This window comes from Lepisma saccharinum, chromosome 2, assembly GCF_977018435.1.
Source record: "Lepisma saccharinum chromosome 2, izLepSacc3.1, whole genome shotgun sequence".
NCBI lineage: Eukaryota > Metazoa > Arthropoda > Insecta > Zygentoma > Lepismatidae > Lepisma > Lepisma saccharinum.
The window spans coordinates 111,299,425-111,315,548 of NC_139230.1; the positions used below are offsets into that span (position 1 = coordinate 111,299,425).

A 16,124-nucleotide genomic window follows, 5' to 3' on the forward strand; every position below is an offset into this window, starting at 1 on the left:
CTATTTATCTTGGATTCAAAATGATCGTTGGTCTAGCCTCCTAGTTCAGGCCGTGTTAAATCTTACTGAAACTATGTATTCCAGCCCTTCTATGATCGCCTGTTCTGTTGGAGTTCCTTGACCCTTTCTCACTGCCACCTCTGAAGATGTTATCCAGTCGCAGAACCCATTGTGTATCGTCCGCTCTCCTGTCCGAACTCTATAGGCGGTCCGTACCTTTCGTCTATTGCCCCTATTCTTTATCCTTGTTTTTCTCGGTTGATTCGTCTCCTATGAAGTTGTGCTTTGGGAATCTCGACGATTATGATGTGATAAAGGGCTGTTTAAAATTTTATTCAAATTCGTTCAGTGGTTCAAAATTTCAATTTTTGTCGTTTAAATCCGCTGTTTGACCTCTTAGAACGTGAAATACTGCGTTAGCAGCGGTGAACAGCGTATCTCTCGGGTCTTTACTGAAGTTTAATTGCCATTGCTTACTACGACGAAATTAATTTATTACATTATATTATTACTTTATGGTACCTGATTGGCTTAAGCAAAATTCAATCGTTATAAGGTGCATTACTAAGAGTCAACCATAAAACTCTAAAACAACAAATGCGCACCTATGACTTCCACCATTGGCACTTATTTTACAGCAGAGTTAACGAAACTAGCTCTGCGGGCTTACCCTCGACTTAACGATATTCCGATCTCCAACGCTTCATTCTAGCAAAACTAGTAGGAAGCATTGCAGTACGTTTCCTTATGCTGCATGCTTATTATAGCCCGCTAGGAATTATTATGTGATTCGGAATAGCTGTACAGGTAAAAACTCTTCTAATGGGAACTTGGGTTTGAGAAAAAAAGGTGGGGTTGCTACATTTATTTCTTCATCATCAGTCTAGCCACCACAAGTGGACTAAGCTGTCGAAGAAAATGAGTGACAAGGGCTATCCAATGAATAGCTGTTGCTCTCAGAACGAAGGTTCCTCGTCGTCGTAAATCTGGAATTTTGTTTACGCAAAATCGCCGCTTTTGTAGCCAAGGCGGAAGACCGTGAAAGTTCACCCCGAAGAACTGGAATTTTCCACGGCAAAGGCATTTTTCAAACTACAGCTCCCCCAACTGGGTAACTAAGCACAATCCAATAAGTACATATACATACATGCAATCACACATATAAAATATACATATAAAACATATTACTTAACCCTTTCACCTTGTAGCTGGCCAGCAATTAATTAATATAACACAAACACTATTAAAGATCAATCCGATCTTTACAAAATTGTAGATCTCATAATCACATAGATCATATTCCAATTGATAAAATAAGGCATTTTAGTATAATTAACGTTCGTTCACATAGAAATGCTAATTGTGCCAGTGACCATTATTTAGTAATTTCTATTTTAAGAGAAAGAGTTTGTTTTGAGTTGGTGTTTTAAGTCCACTTTATGCACAGTATGGCTAATCGTGACTGAACCTACAGTTTAAAGTGGGATCCGAACAACTCGTGCCTCCATCGGGTATCGAACCCGGGTCCCCTTGATTACAAGGCAATGACGCTACCACTGCGCCATGGGGGAGACCCCATTAAGAGAAAGACTCTCAGTGGTAAATCAAGCAACAAAATCTAAAAGTTCTAAAATTTAATACAGGAAAATTTGCTGATGAAAGAATTAAGAAAGATTACCAAATGAAAATGTCAAATAGATTGCATATTTTACAGGATTTAAATGATGATGAAAATATATATGATGAAAATATAAATGAAACAGGCGTGTATGAGAATTTGGATCATATACGCAATGCAATAGAATCACCAGCTAGAGAAAGTTTAGGATACCATAAACCAAGAAAAAATAAGCCGTGGTTTGGTCATGAATATTGTAATCTAATAGTAATAAGAAATGAGGCTAAACTTAAGTGGTTAACTAACTTATCTGATTTATTTTTATCCTTGTAGATCTATATTTAATTAATTATTTAATTTAAACAATTATAAAATAATGAAGCAAGAACATAACCGAACGTTTAGTGGTGAAAAAAGAGATTATATGAAAATCAAAATTAACGAAATTGAAACAAACAGTAAAAAAAAAATATCAGAGATTTATTTAGAAAGGATTGACAGCATTGAGTAAACTTGATAAAATATAAAAATGGTGAATTTTAGGCTGATCCAAGCGATATTTTACATAGATGGAGGAACTACTTTAATGACTTCTAAATGTCCATGTCTTAGATAATTCAGAAGTAAATGAAGTAGACACAGCAGAACCTTTAGTTTTAGAACATAACTTGACTGAAAGATGCTATTGAAAGGCTAAAGAATAAAAAAGCAGCTAGCATTGATTTAATACAAGCTGAGTTAATTAAATATGGTGGGAATTCATTAATATGCCAAATTCATAAATTAATTAGTAGTTTAATATGGAAGAAAGAAGAAATTGCTCAACTGGAAAGAATGAATCATTGTTCCTGTGTTTAAAAAAGGTGATAATTACCGTGGAATTTCTCTCCTTCTGAATATCACATAAAATATTATCTAACATTCTTTTAACAAGACTAACCCCATATGCTAATGAAATTAGAGGTGTGGATTTAAACGTAACAGATCAACTATAGATCAAATTTTTCACATCAGACAAACACTTGAGAAAAGTGGGAACATAATCAAAATGTCCATCAGCTATTCATTGATTGTAAGGAAGCATATGATTGGGTTAAATGAGATAATTTATAACATATTAGTCGATTTTGGAATATCTAAGAAGCCTGTTAATATGATAAAAGTATGCAATAATAAAACAGAAAGTAAAATTCGGGTGGGTATTAATATGTCTGAAAATTTACAATTTCTAATGGGGTAAAATGAGGAGATGCATTATCTCCCTTGCTTTTAATTTTGTCTTAGAATATGCTGTTAAGAAGGTAAAAGAAACTAATGAAGGACTAAAATTAAACGGTCTGACTCAGTTGTTAGCATATACAGATAATGTAAACTTACTAGGGGATGATATAAATACAATTCAGAATAATGAAAAAATATATTTTTAAAAGCAGCTAAAGGGATAGGTTTGGAAGTTTGCAAAGAGAAAACTAAATATTTTCTTACAAACCAAAAATTAATTGTTGATAACAACTAGTTTCAACCAGTTTTATAATTCAAGTTCTTCTTTTTGATTTGATTTGCTTCATTTTACTTCGCTTCTTGTGCCACTTTTGAATAATTTGCAAAGATGGAGATGAGTGATGACATGATGAAATTGATGAATGGACACTCACAAACATCCACGCCCAGGCCGGGATTCGAACCCGGTGCTCCTAGCTAGCGTCGTAGGGCGATGTGCTAACCACTCCGCCACGGGGGCCGGCTATAATTCATGTTCTTATACTAAAAAAGGTAAAGGTAAAAAGGTATATATATATTACACAAACGCACAGACAGGGTGTCATTTTAATGGCGCCCACGGAGCACAGAAACGTATAGAGGAAATCAAAACAAAAAACTTTTCTCCGTAACATTTTTCTCGTTGGTGGGTCTCTTTGGCGCTACAGTCGTTCAGTCGTTCAAAGAAGCCAGTTTTACCGTTTTCACTGTAGTCACAAATCATATTTTTAGGAGTTTGCCCAACAGACATATTAGGATCCAAACATGGCCAAAACTGAGAAAGTAATTATATTTTTTTTTTCATTTCTTGTTATTTATCATTCCTCTTCTGCCACTTTTGGCTAATTGCTATTATGAAGATGAGTGATATTTGGATGGAATTTTTGAAGAAACCATCACAAGGAATACCCATGCCCAGGCCATTATTCAAACCCGGGGACTTCCTTGGCAAACTCGATAGTCAACCACTTAATGCTTTCGGCTACTGAACTGGTGTTAAGGTTGATAGATCTCTCAGAAGAGTAAGAGGCATTACTCAAATTTTATATTTGGTATAACAGATGTCTCTCTTGAAAGAAAAGAAGAAGAAGAAGAGTTTAAGCCGTGAGAATTTACCTCTTCCTTCGATAAGGATGCTCTAAATGGAAGGTGCATTTTTAGACTAAATTATACCGTTTAAGGTTTAAGGAACCGATTTGCTTAAATGACTATAATAACATGAATTGTACTCTAAAATATGCTGATACAGTGATTCTTGTTTCAGGTGTCTAGGCTATATCATTCAAATGATATTAATGAGTTTGTACAGGTTTGCAAACTCAAAATTTACTATGCACCGTAAAGGAAACATGGCTGCTAGTTCTAGATCAGATGTATAATTAAAATATTGAACTACAGACACATGAATGAAATCACACATAACAATTATTTTTTCTCAAGTGCTCTAGCCACTTCATATGGGTGGACTCAATCCATTTTGAGAGAAGGAAACCAAGATAACACTGAGGATAGATGAAGTGAACAGTGTTGCTAGAAAATGTTAGTTGGAAAGCTGATTGGTAGTGACAAGAGACAATAAGCGATGGTATAATATTGTTGATCCAATGGTTCAGGTCCAAATTAGAAATACCTTAAAACTTAAGGTTTTATATTTGTAAAAATACAAGTTCCTTACCTATCAGTAAATTCTTCCTGTTGGCAAGATTTCCCATCAGCCATAAGAGAAAATCCCTCTCGACATTCACATCTGTACGATCCTTGAGTTGGGATACAAATATGTGCACACAGCTGGCCCAGGAAAAGGTCACAAAGATTTCCTGATTACAAAAATGAAAGTTAGTGATGTTATTTCATAAGTTAATATTACTTATCACAGTCCAAAATTGGGAGATTTGTTTCAAAACCTGACAACAAATTGTATAAAATGTCATAAATAGCAGGACAAATAAAAAAAGACAGGAAAGCTCATATTGCGTTCACATACATGTGTATAATGGTACATGTCAAATCACAGGGAAATGGACAACTTTGCCACCAACTGGTCCGATTTCAACTACATTTGCAGAATTTGCTCTCTCAGGGCTCCTCTCACCATGCATGTCTCTTCCTTCATTAATTTTTTTTTTTTCGATTTACAGCGTTTTGAAAATTTCAGTTTTTTAATGTTTAATCAATTGTCTCTGCTTCTAAATGAGACACACATCTCGGATAAAAATCATTTTGTAGCTCTTAGGAGAGCGTAAGGGTCTAAAATCTAAAAATTTAGAATTTTTAACATTCTTCAACATTTTTCATAATTTTGAACATTTTTTTCTTCAAAACGTTCCCCCATCATCAATTTTATTCCGGTTGATATACCCATTTCTTCCTAGCTAGATGATTCCTCTATACATTTGATGAGTTTGGTGAAGGCATGTGTGTATTTCTTTACCCTTGCACTCAGTAACTTTTAAGGTTGCATAAACTTGTGTTGGTTCTTTTTTTTATCTAAAGATCAACTTTTCATATTTCGGTGACAGTCTTGATGACATAACCTTTATTAATCTCGAGTTCGATAAATTGTTACTAGTTATCATAGAACACAGCGTAATTATGTCTGATAAATTAATTATTTTTATATTCAAGTTTTCCTTTTTCAATTGTTAATTTTAATTATTTATGCTTAAATGTATATATATTGTAAGAAATATACATAAATTTACATAAACTTTTGACACATTACATTACCAGTGCTCGAAGTGAAAATTCCTAGCTGGAGGATGCTTTGTCGAGCTTGGAAATAGGTTGGGGAGGGGGATGCTTGTATTAGTCAACTAGAGAGAATTCCGCAGGTGGTGGATGGCTATGTAATTTTTTCCAGCTATGGAATATGCTTGCTGAGGATCGACTTTGTTGATAGCTGGGGGGATGCTTGTATGATTGAAAGTGGAGACAATGGAGCAAGTGGGGGATTCTCACGCACATTATTCTATCAGGGAAGATACACGCAAATATTCTTAACTGAGTGATAGTTTCCCCCCACGGTCCCCCACTTCTTACACTGGCTGGAGGAATTCTTCATAAATATTTTCTTAACTGGGGGAATAGCACCCTCCGCGTTCTCCCACTTCGAGAAGTGAACTTGTCAAACAGTCCTTGCAAATCTCACAAATATGATTAGGCGAAAGATAATGAAATTCTTTCCTGTGGAAGTTGTTAAATCCTTCACCCGACAGATCCTCAAAGGCGAAAGATATATTTTTCAAATGCATTTTAAAATTTTGTTCTCAACGCCTTTAACGAATCACCGTGATTAGGGATGGTGCCTGGACAAAATCTTTTAACTTTGAAGTGATTTTCAACAACCCCACCTCTTTTAGTTGTTTGGCCATTTCGCAACTTGAACCTAGTACTGGGCTGTCTTCATAAAATGAAAGTACTATATTTTAATTGGCAAGACTTTTTGCTGACATACTTACGGGGGACGGGTCTAATGGGCCTGCCCCTTAAATCCGCCCTTGAAAATTGTCATTTTTCGACAGATCGTAGTCGACCTCTACGAGCAAAACTGTTAAATTAAGAAATTTGTTAGCCTTTTGATGTGAAAGTTGCCGCTCTTGTACGGTGACACCCTGTGTGTTTATGTTGAATACCATTATGCCTACAAGTAGCAGTAAATTCCGATTGACAGGGTCTCTTAAATTATATTATTTCCTTTGTTACGTTCATATTGCCACCTCCATGGCCGAGCGCGTAAAGTGATCGGCTTTTTATCTCGGCATCGAAGGTCCCGGGTTCGAGTCAAGGCCAGGGCATTGGTGTTATCAATTATGAATCTAGGACAATTACGATGGCTGACATTTGCGATGAAGCCAAAATCACGGACAGTTGCGATGATTTGACGGTGAAGGACATTTTACAAATTAAGGTACGACAATTGCGACGATCAGGACCTAACCTGGGCCGGTGGAATAACCGCGAAATGGATTAAGCTAGAAACGGACTAAGCGCGAAAGAGCACAACCGCGAAACGTAACACAGGATTAAACGCGAAAGGAACAAGAGCGAAACCGAACAAGCGCGAACGGAATAAACGCGAAGGAACAAGCGCGAAAAGATTAACCGCGAAACGGATTAAGCGCGAACGGAATAAACGCGAAGGAATAACCGCGAAAGGTTTAAGCGCGAAAGGAACAACCGCGAAACGGATTAATCGCGAAACCAAAATTGAACACAGGAAAAAGCGCGATAGGAACAACCGCGAAACCAAAATTGAACATAGGAATAAGCGCGAAAGGAATAACAGCGAAAAGGATTAAGCATGAAACGAAAATTCAAGACAGGAATAAGTGCAAAAGGAACAACCGCGAAACGGATTAATCGCGAAACCATAACTGAACACCGGAATAAGCGCGAAAGGAATAACAACGAAACGGATTAAGCGCGAAACCAAAATTGAACACAACAATAACCGCGAAAGGAGCAACAGCGAGAGGGAATAAACGCGAAACCAAAAGTAAACACAGGAATAAGCGCGAAAGGAATAAATGCGAAACGGATTAATCGCGAAACGAAAATTCACAACTGAAATAAGTGCGAAAGGAACAACTGCGATACGGATTAATTCCGAAACCAAAATTGAACACAGGAATAAGCGCGAATGGAATAACAGCGAAACGGATTAAGCGAGAAACGAAAATACAAAACCGGAATGAGCGCGAAAGGAACAACCGCGAAACTGATATGACCCGAAACCAAAATTGAACACAGGAATAAGCGCGAAAGGAAAAAAGGCGAAACGGATTAAGCGCGTAACCAAAATTGAACACAGGAATAAACGCGAGAGAAATAAATGCGAAAGGGATTGAGCGCGAAACTAAAAACCAAAGCCGGAATAAGAGCGAAAGGAAGAACCGCAAAGAGGATTAAGGGCGATAGGAATTAAAGCGAAAAGGACTCAGCCCGAACGAAACAAGAGCGAAAAGATTAAACGCGAAACGGAATATGCGCGAAAGGAACAGCCACGAAACGGATTAACCGCGAAAATTTCATTTTCGCACTTGTTCTGGCTATTGACAAAGGCCATACTCTTCTTTTGTAACATCCTGAAGTTGGCTGTGGGCTTTAGTTGACTGGAAGTTTGACTGGAAGGAACCACTGGGTTTCTCTCCGAAATCTCTTCACGGTTGTCGATCGTAAAGGAGGCTGTATGTGATTTTAAAGTGTTTCAAGCACTTCCGGTGAACGAAATCAAGCTTTACAGTTGTTTTTCATGTTACCTCGATATTCAAAGCCACGGCCACCGAGGAAGCTGCATAAATGGGAAAGGCAAAAAAATGAGCAGGATGATAGGGATAGTTTTCGATATATGCATATCATAATTTAATTGCTACGTTCATACTATACAATAAAAGAAATCCATTTTACATAATCATATTGGGTAGTGGTAATGTCGAATTGTAATCAAGGAGTGCTGGGGTTGAATACCTCATGGAGGCAAATTGCACAGTAATTTGGGCCCTACTGTAGGTCGAGTCTCGATTAGCCTATCTGTGTACAAAGTGAATTTAAAACAAAACTTCAAACACACATAATCCAGTGTTTGTATGTGTAGCTAAAAGTATTGATAGACCCATCTGCAAATATTCGCAGGACTCATTTCCAAGGTATTTTCCATAATCATCTATTAAAATATTAAAAACGAAATATTGCAGAATGATATTATATACCTATCCTTCTTTCAAGTTTCAAAGGTTTCAATGTGATATATATCTTATAATAATAGCATGAAAAGAAAAATGGGTACGTGGTTTCTTTTAAAATTGTTGCCTTTTCGCTCTCGACAATTCCATTCCAAGCTTTCACAATGGAATGGGTTGCATTTTACGACGCTCTACAAGCGCAATACTTGTTGGAATTATTTTACTTCGTTTTTCTGCCAACTTGGGCTAATCGCGAAGATGAGGATGATTGGTGATAAGATTCAATTGGCGAAGAACAATCACTAACACACATGGACAGGACATAACACAAGCCCCTTAAAAGATTATACTGGTTGCAAGTGCAGACGCCAGAGCATCGTTTGTCTGCAATAATGTAGTCCAAGGTGTACTAGATGGAAGTGCTACTTGCATGTGAAGTTTACATTTGGGTGGCGCAGGAACGTTTTTCATTTGGGGGGTACGAAGTTCACCGCCACACACACATACATAACTTCTCTCTCCCTCTCTTTGCGTGTGTGTGTATATATATGTGTGTGTGTGTGAGTGTGCACATTGGCGTACAGAGTGGGTACAGCCTCTCTGAAGTTTTGAGAAAATTACATTTTCAAATGAAAGCAGTGAAGAACTCGGAAAAAGAACACTAGTAAATTCAACCCCTTCCCCCAAATGATCCCCGACTGATATGTTTCAGAGTGGAAAATTCTAAATATACGAAATATCTTATTGTGTATACCGTTCCCTTAGAAAGCAGCTACGCTTTTGCAATTCCAGCTCTTCCCGAAAAATATCCTGTGTACGCCAATATGTGTGTATGTCCGTGTGAGTTTGAATTATATATATGTGGCCTTCCCGATGGCGCAGTGGTTGCGTCGTCGCATTGTAATCAAGGGGTCCCGGATTCGATACCCGGTGGAGGTACTTAGTGGTTCGGATCCCACTTTAAACTGTAGGTCCAGTCCTGATTAGCTTTATTGTGCATAAAGTGGACTTAAAACACGAAATCGAATTTTAAATATATATATATATATATACGGATGGTTATCAAAATAATGGAAACACCTTGATCAGCAATACGGCATCTATGTGGGCTGGCAATACTGTTCAGTTTGTGCAGCTCGCGTTGAACTGTGAGTGTAGAAATAGGTTGGTCGAGATGCTGATTGAGTTCTGACGTCACTTGTGTCGCATTAGGTCGACAATTCTTTGTGACAATCCTCTTCAATGTTTGGCGGTCCCGATCAAGGAGGATGGGTTTTCGTCCACTATTACCCTTCGCTGACGATGTCTTGCCACGAGTTGTGTATGCCGGCCGTCATCGCCTTGGACAATGTAGCTCTCGATACACCTAACACACTCGCACACTGTAATATGAAAGTCACAAACATACAACTGTTCATATTAATACAGGGTACGATTTGAAAGGAGAAAGGGGGATTTTACCCCACCCACTGTCATGAATAGGGTGACCAGATATTTGTTGACCAAAAAGAGTATAGTCTATAGGTTGAAGGTGCGCATGCATAAAACATAAAAAGAAAACGAAAATAAGGGTGGCAATTTGTTATTGCTTCTATTATAGCCCCTATAAAATAGGCCTACACTCTACAGATTCAAATTACTTATGTGTCTAATGTAATTAGCTAATTACAAATACTTCCTCACCAATGGGCACCATCATTTATACTTCTGGGATGATTTTGCTTTCTTCAGTATGTTTAAATCGTCCTTTTTTGCCAGTCCAAAACTCTTTCAGGTCACGTCCACGTTGAATTTCACTTTCATTACTTGTTCGAGTGTTGACACCAGGAGTGTACTTTTTCCTCTCGCCAGTAAGTTTTAATAACACTGAAGAGTCTTTCACTTCAACATTTGTACCAGGCAGAGTAAACACAAATTTTAAAAGAGGCACAATAACTTTTAAATTTGACCCAGCCTGCACTAAATCTTTGTTCACTGACCTCCACTAACCCATCATTGTTTCTTTTCTTCTCCCCAATCTTCAAGATGTTTTTCAACGGCTTTTGAAATTGCACAGTAAGTGTCAAAAATATCATTATCATTAAGTTCCAATGAATTTGAAATGTGTCTTGCTTGTTGATGGAAATATGAAAATGACTCTTGAAATTGTTCATAGGAAATTCTTGAGTCCAGGAGTAAATACCTCAGTTTGTTGACATCTTCAAAAAAACGAAGTGACCATGTTTTTAAGTATTTTACCACCTCACAATAAAACCTATTTGAAACAGAGTATGCATATTCCTCCTTCATACTCACTTCTTTTACAAGTTTCATAACTAAACTTTTTGCTGAGAATGGGAAAAAGTTCTGTTCTATTTTGTCCCTGTATTTCTATAGTAGTAGAAAATATTGAACAGAAACTTCAATTGCTGTTATATCACTCCTTTCAATTTTTAAAATAGTATCATTAAACAGGAGTAGCTGTTCATGCAGGAAATATAGCCACAGTTCACTTGTATCATCTTGTAAAAATAATGACTATAGAAATTGGGGCATTTTAATCACTCAAAAAATAAGCCTTTAACGCTTCATACTGACGTATAATTTTTTCTACACTAGGAAGTAAAGAGAGGAATCTTGTCTTTAAGTGGTATAAAAGACCCTCATAATGACACCCAATAAATTCACAGAAACTTTTCAAATTTTCTGTTCTCACAGTAAAAATACTGAAATGATTGTATATTTTGAAAACCAAGTTCTCAACATCTATGGGTATTATTTTCGCAGAAGGTACAGAAATTGCATTATGTAGAATATGAGCCCCACAACCAATAGAAAAATATTTTTTTCTAATCTGCACTCCAACTCTCTGTGCACATTTTTATTTCCTGATGATGTCTTTTTTATGCTACCAAAATTTAATGGTGCATTGTCTGCTACAAATCCAACAACCTTATTTTCCAAACCATATTGACTTACTGTATCCATCAATACACTTGACACAGGGGTCCCGGTTTCGATACCCGGTGGAGGCACAAGTGGTTCGGATCCCACTTTAAACTGTAGGTCCAGTCCCAATTAGCCTTACTGTGCATAAAGTGGACTTAAAACAACAAATCAACCAATACACTTGACACAGTTTCAGATTTTTCTTCGGGTAAGCTATGAATTTTCAAAAGGCATGTTTTAATATGAATATCAGTGTCAACTTCACACTACCGCACTAACACAGGGAGAAGTTTGGTCGCTTTTCTATTAGAAGTATCACAAGCAATGACAACGAAGGGTGATTTTTAAACCATTATTTAAAATATTTTCTGACCATTCCCCCACCGATGAACATTCTGTGTGTGACTTCTATTTTATATGTTGTTCAATATCATATTTACATTTGTTTTTTGTGGATAATTGTTTTTGGCACACTGAGCAGAATCTTTGTAAATGTCATTATTTCGCGATTTTTTAATACAGGGATACGTATCTTCAAAGGCCTGGTTATATTGACACTTTCCTCGCGACATTGTCTTCTTATTAGGTGCACCATAAATAAAGTTAAAACACGCAAACAAGAGGCACTACAGACACAGACTTGAATGTCACTGCTTCACAACAACCACTTTCAAACTGATTCCTAAACACTAGACTAAATAAAATTTAACATTCCGGCGCGAAAAGCTGATTGTTGATGTCGATGCCATTCTTGTTGATATCGCGAGCGCGGGGGTAGTGCAACGGAGGGGAGAGGTTGGGGCAGAGAGCAGCAATGCCAGATCTTCCAGATTTTCTCCCGCCGGGCGTCTTACGCACAGATTACACAGAGCAACTGCTTTGATTCTCGTCTGCTGGGCGAGAGAGGTCTCAACTAGGGATGGCCAAACGGATCCGGATCCGAAAAATCCGGATCCAAAAGTTCCGGATCTGGATCCGGATCCGGATCTTAGAGTTCCGGATCCGAGAGTTCCGGATCCGAGAGTTCCGGATCCGAGAGTTCCGGATCCGAGAGTTCCGGATCCGAAAATTTCGGATCGGGGTCCGAAAGTTTCGGATCTGGATCCGGATCCGAAAATCCGGATCCGGATCCGATTTCCATGAAACTTGGCAGGCGTATAGTGGGGCCCAAAGGAAGAAATATGAGGTTTTTTGTTTCAGCTAAATAACTGTTTTAGGGGGCAAAACCCCCTCAAATGTCAAGATGAGGACAAATTGAAGTGAGGTTCTGACCCCTGTGTCCCTCCGATTTCCATTAAACTTGGCAGGTGTATAGTGGGGCCCAATGGAAGAAATACGTGTTTTTTTGTTTCAGCTAAAAAATGGTTTTAGGGGGCAAAACCCCCTCAAATGTCAAGATGAGGACAAATTGAAGTGAGAATCTGACCCCTGTGCCTCCCTCCGATTTCCATGATACTTGGCAGGTGTGTCCATTAAATTAGGCGCACACAGGAGATGTGCTATGTAGATTTTCAGCGAAAAATTCAGGCTCGACCAGGACTTGAACCCGGGTCTCTGGCAATCCGTGCCATTGCTCTACCACTTTTTTTTTCTTTTTTAATATTCTTTATTTTATGCAGTAGTGACTACTTACATGATCCTATGATAACATTACACATATATCAGATCTATATTATATAATTAGGTGTACTTACAAGAAAAGGGCCTGCAAAAAATTTGCATAGAGTGTTTTGCGGTTGGCTTGGTCCATCTGGTAATAATTTTCACTGTAGTGATATTGCAGCGAAATTTGCATTGACACTGAATTATGTCCTAGAATATAATAAATATATTGAGCTACTAAAAACTGGACCGCTGTTACTTTAGTAAGAGGGAAGAACACAAAATCTGGTAACAATAAATGATCTACAGTAAATGTATCGGGCGATGTTCTACATATAGTACCAAGGCATTTACACAAATACTTGCATTGATTTACCGTTGCGGGACATGTTACGAGGCGATGTCGTAAAGTGTCTTCAGCTTGATGACAATTGGAACATACAGCACTGTCAGTCATTTGGTATCGCCACTTTCGAGCACCGGTCGCAATGGCATCGTGAACTACTAGGTACCACAGAGATCGAACGCGGTTAGAAAGATGAGATGCAGATATATTTCTCCATACGTTTGACCACACTACATTAGTTCGGAGAATCACAATTCGTGGCTGGTGTTGTAACCTCCAAGTCAATTGGTTATAGAAAAATTTCACTGTCATGCCATCGACATACATGTGAGGTGAACCGATTAGGAGATAGCAAAACTCGACAAGAGTTGTCCTCAAATAGTTGTAGTGGGAAGGGATCTTCCCTGGATAAATGGGTGTTCGCAGTTCCACTTCATCTATCAGAGTATGTAGTAATCTTGCTGTTAAACTATCAGGGTAGTGCAGAATCAACTCAATGTTCCGTTGTAGAAACAAGGCTGAGGCTTGTCTCTCCACTTGGCGCAAGTTCAGTCCTCCTTTACTTGCTGGGAGGCATAACGTTTCATGTGCGAAATGAAACAAATGTGCATGCCATATGAAGCGCGTTATCATCTTTCGTACTTGCGCCGCGACTTTCGCAGGGACAGGCAAAACTTGCGCAGCATACCACAACTTTGATAATGCAAACATGTTCACATACTGTATTCTAGAGCGTAAGGATAATTGTCTATAACGGTTCATGTTCAACACTGCCTGGATTTTTGGGAGAATAGTTGTAAAAGTTCTGGAGACAGTCTCTGTGATGGTCGTAGTGAAGTTTATTCCCAAAATTGTCACTTTATCTACAATGGGTATAGTTACAGGTTCAGTCCACAGAGTGGGGTTACACCCTAGGGGTAAGATTTTAGATTTCTTCTGGTTCAAACTAAGTCCCGTCTGCTTTCGTAACGTTTCAAGTACTGCCTCCATACGAGTCAAGTCTAGCCGATCTTTCACGATTACGGTCACATCATCTGCGTACGCACATATTTTGTGGTCTCTCCCAAGAAGCCTGAGTCCCTGAAGTTTTTCATGCATCGGTCGTAAAAATGGAGCCAGAGCTGCGCAGAATGCAAATAAGGAAAATGGACATCCTTGACGTACAGAACGCTGAATAGAAAAGGCTTGCAACAGAAACCCATCGATAGATAACTGAACTCGAGCTTCTCTGTATAAACTCTGTATAGATTGTACAAAGAAATCGCCACATCCCACTTTTCCAAAGTATTGGAAAAGATAGTCATGTCTGAGGGAGTCAAAGGCACTTTTGAAATCTAACGCCACTAAAGCAGCTTGAGAACCTTCAATATCTTGCATAGAAGTGATGATGTCACGTACACTAGTTAGAATGTGAAATATTTTACCACTTGTACCATATACATATTGATACGGCCCTAATAAAGTATCCGCAAATTGTTGCAACCTTCGGGTGATCAAACGTGCAAAGATTTTATAATCAGCACATAGTAATGTAATTGACCTGAAGTCTTCTGGCTTTCTGGGCTGAGATATTTTGGGAATCAAAACCATGACACCCGTAAGACTCGTTCGTCCAAGGCGTTTCTTCGTAAACACAGCATTGAGCCAGCGTGTGAACAGTAGAGCCACCGTTGTCCAAAAGGTTTGGAACAATTCTATCGGGACACCATCGATTCCCGGAGCTTTACCTCTTTTTCCACTGTGAACAGACTCGTACACTTCTTTCTTTGAGAATGGCTGTTCTAAATAGTGACGGTCATCTTCCGTTAACATGGGAAGGTCCATCCCTTGCAGTGGAGTGCGATGGGAGCGTTGATCTTCCTTCTCTTTAAACTGATCTGCATAAAAGTCCCGTAAGTAATTTCGTATTAACTTGGGTTCGGTTAGTCTCCCCGTGGCTGTATCGAGACACGTTATCCTCTTTCGCTGTGCACTGCGTCTCTCTGCTAACACCTGCACCAACGAGGCTTCTTCTTGTGCATCAAACATAGGAAGACGACTCCTAACATTGTAACCTTGCATACGCTCTCTGTGCATGCTCAGCAGCACTGCTTGCACTCGTTTCACTTCTTGACGCACTGGCTTCCCTTGTATTAGCTGTGTTGTTAGTTCGTGAAGCACTCTGTAGTAAAAGTTATATTTCTTATTGAAATCTGAGTATTTTTCACGACTATATGCTAAACAGAAATATTTAATGGAAGGATTTAGAAAAGTGCCCCACCACATAATAATGTCAGTTTGACGTACGCTAATTTCTTCCCACTTCTTCCATTTTTGTTTAAATGCGGTACGAAATTGTTCATCTTCCAATAACCGTACATTGAACTTCCAAAATCCCCGCCCTCGTCCAACTGAAGGTACATCCAAACTCATGTCGAGTTGGACACTTAAATGAACACTAAAGCACGTTGGGAAAATTCTAAACGCAGATATTTTGCTAATCATGTGTGCACTAACGTAAAAACGATCAAGCCGACTCGCTGTGTCGGCACGTATGTATGTATAGCCGTCTATATTCGGACCTTTAGCCACCCAAACATCGTGTAGTTTAAACCCTTCAACCAGCGTCTGCAAGCTAGGTGATGTATGGAATCCTGGATATTGGTCCTGTCTTCTTAGAGTACAATTAAAATCACCCACCAGCACAATG

The 16,124-nt window shown here is 38.5% G+C and overlaps 1 protein-coding gene across 4 annotated transcripts in view; it reads right to left on the reverse strand.

The window, feature by feature from the left end:
• The window catches only part of LOC145984114 (uncharacterized), a 677,559-nt gene that overhangs the window by 496,698 nt on the left and 164,737 nt on the right, over nt 1-16,124 (reverse strand). For all 4 annotated transcript variants that reach the window (XM_083117547.1, XM_083117546.1, XM_083117548.1 and 1 more), the window contains exon 5: nt 4,554-4,695. In XM_083117547.1, coding sequence (XP_082973673.1) covers nt 4,554-4,695 — 142 coding nt within the window. The remainder of the gene's footprint in view (nt 1-4,553; nt 4,696-16,124) is intronic.